At 44.6% G+C, this 14,513-nt stretch overlaps 1 protein-coding gene across 2 annotated transcripts in view; it reads right to left on the bottom strand.

Annotated features, from left to right (window-relative positions):
• Snx6 (sorting nexin 6) overlaps positions 1 to 10,960 on the bottom strand; it is a 40,522-nt gene extending 29,562 nt beyond the window's left edge. Inside the window, exons 1-2 of one of the 2 annotated variants that reach the window (XM_052185858.1) lie at positions 10,753 to 10,960; positions 10,560 to 10,607 (exon numbers count right to left, since the gene is read on the bottom strand). In XM_052185858.1, coding sequence (XP_052041818.1) covers positions 10,560 to 10,607; positions 10,753 to 10,758 — 54 coding nt within the window. In that variant the 5' untranslated portion in view covers positions 10,759 to 10,960. The remainder of the gene's footprint in view (positions 1 to 10,559; positions 10,608 to 10,752) is intronic. The other variant, XM_052185857.1, reaches the window with a different exon arrangement.
• Positions 10,961 to 14,513: the final 3,553 nt, after the last annotated feature.

Raw genomic sequence — 14,513 nt, 5'->3', positions numbered from 1 at the left:
TCTGTTTTATCTGTGTGTGTGTGTCTGGATATAAATATGTGTACCATGTGCATGGAGGAGCCCAAGAGGGTTAGAAGAGGCCGTAGGACCCTCTTTGAACTGCATTACTGGCAGCTAGGTGGTCTTAACCAAGGAGTCATCTTTTCAGTCTTTTTTTTTAAGTCTCTTTTTGGCCTCAAACTTGTGATCCTACTCCCTCTGCCTCCTGAGGGCTGGAATGAAAATGTATTACCAAACCTGGTTCTGTATACTTTTATTTCAGTGTTCTTCCAACAAGACAAGAGAAAACCAGCAGAGACCAGGCTTGCAGCCTTGCACTCCCCTATGGTCCCAGCACACAGGAATCTGAGGCAGAATGGCAAATACAAGACTAGCCAGACTCCATCTTAACCTCCACCACCAAACATGGAGGGACTCTTTTTCCTTTTTTTTTTTTTTTTTAATTTAAACTCATGTTCAAGCCACTTTTAAAATAATTACTGTGGCAGGCTGGCTAATGGCTCCCAAAAAATATCTATATACAAATCCCCACAATCTGCAAATGGGCTTTATGTGGCCAAAAGGATTTTGCTGATGTGATTCATTTAGGGTTTTCCACAGGAGACCATTCTGGTGTACTTTAAGTCTTAATCATTTTTATTTTATTTTATTTCATGTATGAGTACACTGTAACTGTCTTCAGACACACCAGAAGAGGGCATCAGATCCCATTACAGATGGTTGTGAGCCATCACGCAATTGCTGGGAATTGAACTCAGGATCTCTGGAAGGGTAGTCAGCGCTCTTAACCGCTGAGCCATCTCTCCAGCCTGTACCAGTCTTTAGGGACAAATGACTTTGTATGGAAGTCCTTACACTCTGGAGGAAGAAGCAGGTGGAGCTCTGTAAATTAGAGGCAGATCAAGTTTCAAGCCAGCCAGGGCTATATGGTTTTGAGATCCTGTTTCAAAACAAGAACTAATCCAACTGAGAGAAGGCAACAAAACTGCAAAGTTCAGAGCAATACTGCCACCTACTTCTAAGTTGAAAGAGAAGAATAAGACCCTAGAGGACTCTGGAGGGAAGATCCTGGGTCTCTGGGCAGTCATGCTGATTTCTAATTTCTAGAATAATGAAAATTACTGTTGTTTTAGCCCATTTGAGGTGAATTGTTATAACACCCAAAGCAAGCCAGTATACTCATCATAGTTTTGGGAATAACTTTACCTTTATTTTGTTCTTTGTGCAGGCATGCAAGGGTGGGTGGGTCGTGGTGGGGTAGGGTATCACCATCGATCCTAGCACAAGGTGAGCCAGGTGAGCTACAGCCCCAGCTCACACTTCCCCAAGAGGTGTTTACACTGTCCACATTAGCATTTGCTAAACACAACTGATAAGAATCCACAACCAGGAAAGGTGGTGCTCTCTGAAATCCCACAGACAGAAGGCCCATCAGGAGTCAAGTCTGTGGCTATTTAGGCTACATAAAAGCAATGGGCTAGCCTGAGCTTTATGCGAGACTTTGTTTCAGAAAACAAAGATTTACTCCAGGTAATTTAAAGTTTTTTTTCCTACAACTTCCTCACTTTCTACACCAAATACAAAGCCCTCCCCCTTCATCAAAGGCACAAAGCTTGGCTTATCTGAGACAGGTTTCACTTTACAGCCCTGTTTGACCTTGAATGCTGGGCTCCTTAGAGCTAGTATTTACAGGTACAAAGGAACCATAGGCACCAACCCACCACCAAGCCCCAAAAGACTTTTGATTCTATCTTTACAAATATCCCTGTGTCACATAAAGAACTTTTATTTAATCCAGTGGGTCTCAGCCTTCCTAATGCTGCCATGCTCTAATATAGATCCTCACGTTGTGGTGACCCTCAACCATAAAATTATTTTCATTGTTACTTCATAACTAAAATTTTCCTGGTGTTATGAATCATAATGTATCTATGTTTTCCAATTCTCTTAGGCAACCCCTGTAAATGAACTGTTTGACCCCCAAAGAAGTTAAAATCCATAAGTGTTGATTTAGTCCATGATTATAATTTTTAGGTATGATTTACATATAATATGCAAGTCTTAAAAATCACATTGCAAAATGCCAAACTGAGATAATGAAAGTTTTTTTTTTCACTTTCAGAGAGTTCCTCTGCATCCCTTTAATAAACTTTACGTTTCCGCCTTTAGTTCCTGTGTGCGGCTTGTGACCATGTGGGGAGTGTGTGTGCTGTGTGCTGTGAGAGGCAAGTGTCAACGGCAAGTGTCACCCTCGGTGTAGCTCCGCCACACTAGAACTTGCACTTTGGCATCATAAAACATTGTAAATTTAATGCCAACCACATAAATTATACAGATTTCTCAGGTAGACTTTGTTTTCCATTCAGAGGGAAAAGCCAGTGACTTTAAAAGGTTTTAATAAGGGAAAGACTTAATGTAGAGAGATCTTATGATCACCAACATTTAATCAAATTTCTGCAACTAGTGAGTTCAGTTTGAGGAAATTTCTAACTAGACTTTAACTGGTTTAATCTTTATTTGACCCAATAAACTTTGTACTTCAGAGATAGTAGGTTAAACATTTGTGTGGTTCTTCATCAGACAGACAAGGATGTAAACGGTAAGCAACAAAAAGTACAGTATCATTAAAAATAAAAGACCAGCGAAGTGCTGCACACCTTTAATTCAGGGCTGGCAGCACCAGGCAGATCTCTGGAAGCTTGAGGCCAGCCTGGTCTACATAACAAGCTTTGTCTCAAAAAATCCATACAAATAAATAAAATAAAAATTTAAAGATCTTGAGCTGGAGAGATGGCTCAGCCGTTTTAAGAGTACTTGCTATTTTTCCAAAGAATAAAGGACAGAAATTTGATTTATAGCACCCACATGGTGGCTCACAACTACTGATAATTCTTCTAGCTGCAGAGGATACAACACCTTCTGGCTTTCAAGGGCACCTGCACTGCAGGTCCTTCTATAAACACATAATACACACTTTAAAAAACGAAAACAAATAACAAAACCTTAAGATGATGAAAATCACCTAAAGACCCTAAGCCAGGAGTGGTGGTGCACTAGGGAGGTGGAATCCCCTGGATCTGAGGTTCAAGGTCATCCTCACCTATATAGGAAGCTGAAGCCAACCTAGGCCGCACAAGACCAAGGCTCTAAGCACCACAACACAAAAAGAAAAAAGATGCTGACCAGTTGCTAGGTGGTTAATTCTCCATTTATAACTACTTAGACCAAAAGACATTTTCAGGGTGGTAAGATGGCTCAGTGGGTAGATGTGTTTGTTGACAAGCCTGATGACCTGATCTGATACCGGGAACCCACGTACTAGACGGAGAGAGGTGACTTCAGCAAGTTGTCATACACATGTATGCCGACACAAGATAAATAAATATTAACAAAATTAATCAGTTTCTTTTGCTAGAAAAGCATTAGCATTAGAAAGTATGTAGAGCTGGATGAGGAAGGAGAAAAATAACAATTATTATAATCTCCTGCTGGTTTCTTGTTTCTGTTTTGACCTTCAGCAAACTGTTCCTTATAGACTCAGCGCTACAATCTCATTACTCTAGACATTATTCCTGAGTTCAAAAAGGTTTCCAATTGGAAGAGCCAAAGTCACTGCAGCAATCCACTGGGCATTCTAACATCTCACCTGACATCATCTCTAGTCCACTATGACTCTGGCTCACTGCGGTCCTGCCACGGGCCCTTGTCATCTAGAGCACAGAAGTCTTTGCACCATACCACAAGGGAATCCAATGCTTTGTATTCTAAGTAAAATGAATCCCACCCCTTAGGAGAACTGCTGTGAGTCTGGGGCTAGTCTGGGTTATACAACAAGAACCAAATACAACTAAGATGACCATGGTGGCTTTTCATCCCAGCACTCCAAAGACAGAGTAAAGCAGATCTCCTAAGTTAGAGGCAGACTGTCTCAAAAACAAAATTATTTCTACTTAAAGAGGGATGGGGAGCTAAATTCATGGCAACAAAAAGGTCAGGAGCCCAGAACTGGAGCTCAACAGTGTGTCAACTACAGCTCCTACCAGCTAGAGATGACCACAGCCAGCTCTTTAATCCTTCTGAATCTGTATGAATGTGTAAATACTGTACAGGCACACAGATAACGCTAATATTTGTTCCAGGTTTTAAAAGAATTCCCAGCTGGGTGATGGTGGCACATGCCTGTAATCCCAGCGCTTGGGAGGCAGAGGCAGGTTGATTTCTGAGTTCTAGGACAGCCTGGTTGACAAAGTGAGTTCTAGGACAGCCAGGGCAACACAGAGAAACCCGGTCTAACAACAACAACAACAATAACAACAAAACAAAAAGAAAATGTGTGAGGAGCCCCTCACAGCACTGAACTGCATATACCAAGTAGACAAAGTGCAGAGGTGCTTCAAGGACAGACAGACAGCGCTTGTGAGGGGTGGGAGAGGCATGGGCAGCCACAAAGAGTTGTCAACACTGATAAATAAATAGAGCATAAGATGTCTGGACTTAACTCCAGAAGAAATGGGGTACAGGAGAGTCCTTTTGAGAAGTGAAGTGATTTGCTGATTTTAATTATGAGATGCTGAGAAAACAATAGGGGAGAACGGAAGCCAGAAGGACAGAAGAGTAGCAGTGAGTTCTGCTACACCAGAGAAACACCGAGGCTGCAGGGAAGAAGGATGGAGGGCCAATGAGATGCACTTGCTACTTGGGCTGATTTTTGTCAACACAGACCAGGAGTCACTAGAAAAGAGCAACTTAACTGAAGAACTGACTTCATCAGACTGGCCCACTGTGGGTAGGAAGCAGCTGACAGGCCAGCAGGCAGCACCCTCCACAGCTCTGCTTCAGGTCCTGCCTTGAGCTCCTGCCCTGGTTTCCCTCACAAATGGATTATATAACCTGTAAGCCAGAAAGCCTCTCCTTCCCAGGGTGGCTCTGATCAGTGTTGTATCACAATAGAAAGTAAACTACACCACCACACACGCTGAGCGCCTGATGACCTATCCCTGGAACCTACGGAACGGTAGAAAGAACCAACTTCATGAAGATGTCCTGACAATTAACAATAAATAAAAGTCTTACAAGTTTTTAAAAGATACAGCAAAACTTTCCAAGGTGAACTTAAGCTGGCCTCCATTACTGCTCTGATCTGAGGATCTGTGTGTGACTAAGCTGACCGAGTGTTCTTTGCACAGCTGGAGTAAGACACCACTAAGAGGTGAGTCCAGAAGACGCAGCGCCCCGCCCACTACAGCTGTGTCTAAAACAGATACCATTTAGAATTAAAAGCACATGCAAAGGGAATTAGGCCATCACTCTGACACGAATTGCACATCAAAACATAGTGATGTTCCAGGTCAAAGGACTCATTTGTTTATTAAATGATATGTTACTGTCCTTCATTTCCCTGTATGGCTCCTGAAGAGGTGGAGCTGAAGAAAACCAGGCTTTGCCCATAGCTGTGATGCTGTGAGGTTGTATCGTTTCTTAACTTTTGGGGGTAGAGCCCACTCTTAGTCCAGCCATCCCTCTGCCTCAGTTCTCTCAAGAACATGGATTCCTGGTATATGTCACCAAATATACTATTTTAAGCCTTCCTTTTTAGTCATCATAAAACATTTTCTTTTTGTCCTGAGCCTGTCCTGATAAAATACCATGGATGAAAACCTACATCTGCTTTAAAAGATCTCCTTTAAAATACTGGCTTTACTTTTACCTACTCATTATTTGACATGCCAGTGTTATTTCTGAGTCTTTAAGGTTTCTTTTTGCTACCTAGATCAAACACTCACTTTATACTTTTTCCTCAGACTCCCTTTCAAAAGCTGGATGTGATGGTGCACACAGGCAGTCCCAGTACTTGGGAGGGGGAGGCAGGAAAACCAGGGTTTGGGGGGTATATAGGGAGATCTAGCTGAAGACCAAAACAAAGAGAGGGAGGAAGGGGAGAGAGGCTGGTGCACTGGCTCCGTGGGTGAAGGAGTCTGAGGTGAGCTCCCACATGGCAGGAGAGAACCAACACCTGACACATGCATCTCTCACACAAGATAAACAAACATACACAATGTGAAGGGGGAGGGGGAGGAGAGTCCCTTTTCTCTTTTCTTTAGGCTGGGCAAAATGATCTAAAGCAGTAGTCCTCAACCTTCCTACTGTTGCAATCCTTTAATACAGTTCTTCATGTTGTGGTGACCTTCAACCATAAAGTTATTTTTGTTGCTACTTAACTTTGCTGTTATGAGCGGTAATGTAAATATCTGTGTTTTCTGATGGTCTTAGGTGACCCCTGATAAAGGGTCCTTAGATTTCCCACAAGGGAGTCACGGCCTACTGGTTGAGAACTACTGATCTGAAGTATAAACGAAAACTGTAATGCCTTAAAATCTGACTGCTGGGATCTATTTCTAACAGGACAGTCATGACACATGCAAATTTAAACAGGCCAGACACTTCTATTCCAAAAATGAGGAAACAGCAAATTAAATGTGCAAGAGTAATCAAACTTCAGTGAACAAGAAACTTCATGGGCTGTTGGAACCAGGGCGAGAGAGCTGAGTAAGGGAAGTGTTTGCTGTACAGGCCTGCTGACCTGAGTTCAAGCCCAGAGACCTACTGTCAGCACAGAATGGCGTCCTGAAGGTTGTTCTCTAACCTGTGTCCAAACACGGAACTGAAGGGATGGCAGCATGCCTGCGCGTGTCTGCTGCTCTGTGATTGGTTCCTACGCTCACGCTCCTATGGCACCGCCACACACACACACACACACACACACACACACACACACAGACACAGGAATAAATGTAAAAGGAGAGAAAAACTAGGCTTTCTTCAGGTATTGGCTAAATAGTTGGCACAGTGCTCAACACAACGTCCAGCCCTAACCGCTGACTCACCAGTTCTACAGCGCCACAGCAAGGACGAACTGGACGGTATAACAGCCTACAACATTTCTTTTTAGAGATTCAGGCTTTCTACTCTTTTCCTTTTTTTCTTAAACATTTTCCTTTTCCCAAGAGAGGGAGGAGGCCGGGCACAGAACGCACGTGGAGGTCAGTCGCTGGGTGCCTTGTGAGAAGTGGTCTTCGCTCCATCATCTGCATCCCAGGGTGGACCTCAGCAGTTCAGCCCCGGTGGGACCCATGCTTGCGGCACACAGCCTAAGTCATGATGGCGTTTCCACTTCAGGGAGAGAAGTCCAGAACCAGTCCCAGAACCACGCTGGACAAGCTGTACCACTGGGCCACCCTCTAGCCTGGGCTGTGTTTGTGTGTGTGTTTACATGCCGCCTTGGAACCCCTCCCACTCTCACTTTTCCTTAATAAATTGACATTTGCTCTACTAAAAATAATTTTTTTATTCACAACATTCCAGTTACCCTGGGGCAGCTGTGCCCTTTGCTTTCTCTCTAATTTTGTGACGTGAAAAGTTCTCAGACATACCACTGAAGTACTTTCAGTTCTGTACATAAATTTTACAAAGGCAAAAAGCCACCAATACAATAGAAAACATTCCACTTTTCATAGCATTAATGTAAAAAAAAATATATTGGGGTTGGAGAGATGGCTCAGTGGTTAAGAGGTGATCTCCTAAAGATCTTGAGTTCAATTCCCAGCAACGACATGGTGGCTCACAACCATCTGTAATAGGACCTGATGCCCTCTTCTGGTGTGTCTGAGACAGCTACAGTGTACTCACATATATAAACTAAATAAATAAATCTTTTAAAAAGTATTAAAAAAAAAATCAGCTGGGCAGTGGTGGCGCACACCTGTAATCCTAGCATTCTGAGAGGCAGAGGCAGGCGGATTTCTGAGTTCGAGGCCAGCCTGGTCTACAGAGTGAGCTCCAGGACAGCCAGGGCTACACAGAGAAACCCTGTCTCAAAAAAACAAAATCCAAAAAACCAAAAAAAAAAAAAAACCAAAAAAAAAAAAAAAAAAAATCAACACTTTAGCCAGGCTGTGGTGGTGCATGCCTTTAATCCAGCAGAGATTAGGAGGCAGAGACAGGTGGATCTCTGAGTTTGAGGCCATCCTAGTCTACAGAGTGAGTTCTAGGATAGCTGGGGCCACACAGAGAAACCCTGCTTTGAAAAACCAAAACCAATCAAACAAACAAAAATAACAAGAACAATTCCTGTTTGTTTTTTAAGGTAGACTACAAAAGACAGTTTTTTATCTAAACAAAGGAGACTACATGCTTTTAGAACAATCAGTTTAACTCAGCTAAAACTAATCTTATTTCATCAATTAACTGCTAGTTTATCCTGTTTTATATCCAGTATCAAGGATCTAGGCCAAGGTCTTACACTCACCACTGATTTTCAACCCCACTTCTTTTCCCTTAAAATCCAAAATACGCCGGGCAGTGGCTCATGCTTTTAACCTTAGTGCTGAGGAAGAATAGGCAAGCAAATACCTATGAGTTCCCAGTCAGTCACAGCTACAAAGCGAGACCCTGTCTCAAACATTAAATAAAACAAACTCCAAAATACAATTAGTAAATTCTGTCTTATCCAAAAATCTGTCTTATCCAAAAATCACACACACACACACACACACACATACTTTGTAATTAATATACATAAACATTGTTTTATAGTTAACTAGAAGTTAAATTTTGGAAACCAGAAATCATATCATGCTGCTATGTAAACTGAGGGAGTTAATTTACCATTTACAAAAACATCTGGCTGCTACTCTCAAGTCTCCCTTGATGAGTCTATATCACACCACAAGTCTTTTAAAGACACCTTAGAGAAACTTACACCCCATGCTCTTGGGTGTGTCTGTCTTTTTTGAGGGAATGGCTCTCTCCTAACCCTCATGTTTAAGTCTGTATTAGCTTTATTAAACCCCAACCTTGGCCTGCAAGATGGTAAGTAAAGTGTGTGCTAACAACCTGAGCTCAACCCCAGAACCCACGTGTAAGCGGAAGGAGAGAGCTGAGTCTACGAAGCTGTTCTCTGCAATGGACTACATATGACAGCAAAGCAGAAAGGCAGCTATGTGGAGGAAGGGAACGGAGCAGCAGTAGGATGGGCCCCTCTGCGATACTAACTTCTTAAAACTCTGCTTCGGGGGCTGCTGAGATGACTTCAGAAGTTAGAGCACACTGCTCTTACAGACCTGAATTCAGTTCCCAGCATCCACACAGACTGCTCTCAACCACCTGTCGCCAGCCTCTAGGATCTGACACCGTGCGACCTGCAGGCACCTGCACACTGCTGGACCTCCCCACCACACACAGACAAAGAATCTCTTACCAACAACAGCATCCTGCATTGTTTATCATCTATCCCAAACCACTAACACCTGCATCTCTCACATTATTTAGGATGGATTAAGTAGAAGCAAAATAGAAAACAAAAGGGAAACTAGGCCGGGTGACATGCCCCCTCTCACCCACACTTGGAAGGCAGGAAAAATGCCTTGCACAAGGAAACACATCTCAAGCAAAACAAAACAAAATGAAAGAAAGCGTGAACTGTTAAATGATAAAATGGTGACAATGAAACTTTGCTTAGCGACAATCACACTTCAGTAGCAGTATTTTTTAATCCTGCACCTGTATAAGACACGACAAGCATTGCTACCCTTCACTAAGACAAATGGAGCACTGGTGGGGGGGTGAAGTAGAAGGGAGAAAGGAGACCTTTCAACAAGGGGGAGGAAGGTGGAGGGGAGAGCGGTCAAAGGATATAAGTTTTAATTCAGTTTTAAGTTCTGAATACTTAATGTCCAGTGGAGTGATTAATAATAATAATAATAATAATAATAATAATAATAAAAGCATAATAATAATGCATACTAGAAACTCTACTAAGAGTAGACCAAGTGTTCTCTTCAAAGAAAATGAAGGCACCCGAGTGAGGTCCTGAGTGAGGTCTATGCTAATTAACTTGACAATGGTAATTATTTCACCACCTCTACACGCAAAAAATATCACACTGTACATCTGTATATAAACTATTATTTTGTAAGTCATACCTTGATAGAGCTAGAGATGGGAAACAATACCGAGAGAACCCTGAAAAGGATGGGGTTGAGGAATATACTAGAAAAAGTAAAGATACCAAAGACTATCAGTTCTTTGCAAAATCTTTTAGGGCACGACTGAGATTTGCTGACTGCAAAAAAATCATTACAAAAGAGTAAATTTAGACAAATCCATACCATTCAGCAGAGAAAGGAGAAACGAGGTTCCAGAAAGCCACAGAAAGAAGATTTTTGCCAGTATCACCGGGAAGGTCTGAAAATGGTTTTCCCGGCCCAGAGAGTCAAGGATGGGGGCGTTCCAACCCGGCCACCACCTTCGCCACCCCACCTGCAGCGGGGCCTGGGAAAAGCAAGCTCAGCACAGGGTTAGATCGCCCGCCCAAGGCGAGAAAGCGGCCACGGGACCAGCGGAACCAAGAAGCCCGACCCCAGGGAAGAAGGGCTGCAGAAGGGCGGGGCGCGCGCCGCGGAGGTCGGAAGGGCGACGCGGGGCGGCAGCGCAGCCTGCGACCCCTCAGGCCACGGCTGGGGAGGGACCGAGGGTCCTAGACGACAGAAGACACAACTTACTCCGCGGTCTTCCTCCGAGAGGAAGTCGGGGCCGTCATCCAGGCCTTCCTGCAGGGTCGGCGGGCCCAGCACACCGAAGGGGAGGAAGGGAAGGGGGAGACACAAAGAGAGACATTAGCGCCCAGCCCGCGCCGTCCCCGCGCCCGCCGCCCCCACCGCGCGCCCCGAGTTCGGCGCCGCCGTGAACACCCACCATCATGGCTGCTTCGAGTCCAGGGCTCGCGCAGTCGCACAAGCAAGGCCAAGAACCGAGCCTGCCGCGCGGGTGGGGCCGAGGGCGGAGCCGCGAGCAAGCTCCGCCCCCTGCCCGCTCCTGGAGGGGGGAGCTGTCCCTGACGCGGAAAGGACGCAGGATCCTTTGCTCTAGGTAACAGGGAGGGTCGCCCAGAGTAATAGTCGCTGCTCACAGCTGCTAAGCTCAGGCTTGGGAAGGCCCCATGGCCACCGGGAGAACGGACCAGTTCCCTTGCCCCGAGGGCCCCTAAAAAACTGTACACCCACTCCCAGGAAGTCACAGTAAATGTTCTTGTCTTTGTATTGAGTTACATGATGATTAATCACCATTAATACCATATTGCCTGTGAAAATTTCAGGAACCAAGAGCCTTCACACAGTAAGCAGACAGGGTCTATAATCAAGCTTTTACTGCTGGGGAAGTAATAACTACCTCAGTTTGGGGTGCTAATGACTGAGCACCATAAAAACAGAGCTGTTCTCATTACAGAGTATTCCTTGTCTTTATACTAAGAAACAATCTCCAGACCTGATCTAACTGTCCAGCCTAATAGCACCAAACCAGTATCCACAGCTGCTTCAAGAAAATACTCCTTTGGGCCAGCATGAGGGCTTAGCAGGGAGAAAAGTACTTGCTGCTAAGCCTAGAGACCTGATGAGTTCAGTCCCCAGGACTGACCCACAAGGTAGAATGGTACTGCAGATTGTCTTTTCACACACACTCACACACACACCCCACATGTAATGTTATAATTTACAGCATCTCACTTCTACAAAGAATCACTCAAGCAAAGTGTGTGTCTCCACTTAATGGCATCATTGCTTTCAAGGTTCAAGCCAGGTTTCTGCTTGTCCTGTTCAAATCCTTCATCTCCTCACTCTTCACATCCAAACAAATACTGCCATGTCTGCAATTGACTCATTTTCTCCACCTCCCTTCCTACACATACACATGTATATATCCATCCCCTGGCGTGAATCTTCCCCCGTCCCTGACCTTACCAGCATCTCAGCCTTCCTGGTCCTGACAGTGACACCCTAATTTCAGCTAAGAAGCAGTTACAGAGAGATTACATTGCTCTTTATCATCAACAAAAAGTCTGAAATGTCAGATCCAAAGGGAAAAAATGGCTAACTGTGGTACCTATTAGTGATCAAAGTGCATGCAGGCCTCTCAACATCTCAGACACCTGCTACAGGGCCCATGCTGGCAGCCGGCTTCTCGCAGCTCTTCAACCCTCCCTGCCCTGAACATCTGCAGCTCATGGGCCTCCCCTTCCCAGCGTCCCTTCCTGTATAGCCCTGCCATTCTGACAGTGTGTTCTCTCAGTCCCTTCTCTCTTGGATCTCTCTTCCCTCCCTCTTTCACTCTCCCCATCCCCCCCTTCTCCTTTCATGCCCTGGTCCAGTCTGCTGCTCATGTACAATCTACTTTCTCTCCTGGCTCTGGACTCTTCCAGATGCCTGTACCCTCTCTTGTATCTACAATTAGAACCTCACCTCAACCATGCCTTGGAGAGACTGTTGAAGTAGAAACTTTAAGGGTTTTGGGGAGGCTGGAGAGATGGCTCAGTGGTTAAGAGTACTGACTGCTCTTTGAGAGGTCCTGAGCTCAATTCCCAGCAACCATCTGGGCTCACAACCATCTGTAAGGGAATCCAATGCCCTCTTCTGGAGTGTCTGAAGAGAGCAATAGAGTACTCACATAAAATAAATACATAAATAAATCTTTTAAAAAGAGGGGGGGAAAGCCGGGCGGTGGTGGCGCACGCCTGTAATCCCAGCACTTGGGAGGCAGAGGCAGGCAGATTTTTGAGTTCGAGGCCAGCCTGGTCTACAGAGTGAGTTCCAGGACAGCCAGGGCTACACAGAGAAACCCTGTCTTGATAAAAAACCAAATCCAAACAACAACAACAACAAAACAAATGAAAAAATCAAAATAAATAAAATTTAAAAAAATAGAGGGGGGATTGGAACAGTTGGATGGCGTTTTGCTGGGGCAAACATGTTAAGGAATGTTTTGTTAAAGTGGACACAGGTGAAAGGCTAAGGCAGACTTGTGAAGGAATGTTTGGCTGAAGCAGACACAGGAGAGAGGATATTCTGCTAAAGCAAGGACGTGAAAGGACACGTGATGAAAGATTCTTTGCCAACACACATGTATTGGTCTGTCTTACATTGCACATTTGAGCTGTATTTGTCAGGACTCCATAGAAACACACCAAAAACTTCTGGTGGTGTATTATGGTTTGTTGCTACTTCCGAGGACTCAGACTGATTGCATGCATGTACTGAGGCAGGAGCTGCACTAAGGTGAGGTACTCGGAGGACACGTGATGTTTGGAGGTTATAGATAGGACTCTGTGGAATGAGGGAGGGAGACAGGGCTTGGCTTGCTGGTACAGCTAGCTGGGTAACGCTGATGGGTCTCTTGTCTTCGCTGATCTTCGCTTCCCTGAGAGAGGCACAGCTGAGAACTTCTGGTGTTCCTGTTGGTCCCCCCTGCTGACTCAGGGAAAGGCCTGAGGTCAGGCTGTCTCTGCTAGGTCATATCACTGCTGTTCCTAACCGGACTCTACTGAACTGGACTGCTGGTGTATCTGTAAGGTGTTTGCGAGTGGATTGAACTGCACTGCCTGCTAACCTGTGAACTGAACAGTTGGTTTCCAGACAACACAGATGGGAGTTGCTCCAAAGAACCTTTCTAAACAGGTCCACTTCCCCTGTATACTTTCTTTTCCACTACCTCTGTTGGGCAGTGGGTTACAAGGAAGGTTAAAACATTTAAGAACCATCATCAAGGGGTTGGAGAGATGGCTCAGCAGTTAAGAGCACTGGCTGCTCTTTCAGAGGTCCTGAGTTCAATTCCCAGCAACCACATGGTAGCTCACAACCATCTGTAATGGGATCCAATGTCCTCTTCTGGTGTGTCTGAAGACAGTTACAGTGTACTCATATACATAAAATAAATAAAGTCTTAAAGAAAATCATTAAAAATAGGATTTGAAAAAAAATTCAAGTTACAGACTATGCCTTCACTTTGCAGTTTTTTGAGACATGTACCTCTAACTGGCCTCAGACTTGCAGAGCTCCTCCAGATGCCAGGGTTATTTTGGTGGCGCGTGTGTATTTTCTTTGTTTATTCCCATAGTATTTTTGGGGATTGGTCCCACTTCTCCACTTCTACAGTAGTTACGTTCATCTCTCTTCTCTGGCCATTTGCAGTTATCAGTCATCCTTCCCCAAGGCTTTCCAGGTGACTGTGTAGCCTAGGTTGTTCTCAAGTTTGTGATCCTCCTGACTCAGCCTCTTAAATGCTAGGATTATAGTGTGCACGATATATCTACTCTCTACTGAATATCTCCTAGTTTCTCTTATGCTCCCATCTCTCTCTCTTATCTTGCACACTGTTTCTAGCTGTCATCATACAACACAGATGTGGATTGTTGCAAAGCTATTCTGCTTAATAATTCATGTATTCAAGCTATGGTTGTATAGATGTGTATGCATGTCTGTGTGCAACTCACCCCATGTGTACATGTGTAAAAGGTCAGAGGTTAAGGGCACTATCTTCCTTTATCATGCTCTTCCTCATTACTAGAGACAGGCCTTCTCACTGAATCTGGAGTTGTCTATTGGCTAGGCTGTCTGGCCATCAAACCCCATGATACTCCTGTCTGTGCCTCCCCAGTCCTGGGATTATAGGTTCTTGCTGCCATG

Source organism: Apodemus sylvaticus, chromosome 6, assembly GCF_947179515.1.
Source record: "Apodemus sylvaticus chromosome 6, mApoSyl1.1, whole genome shotgun sequence".
Taxonomy (NCBI): Eukaryota; Metazoa; Chordata; class Mammalia; order Rodentia; family Muridae; genus Apodemus; species Apodemus sylvaticus.
Note: the sequence above shows the minus strand (reverse complement) of the source record. Positions and strands in the feature narration are given on the sequence as shown.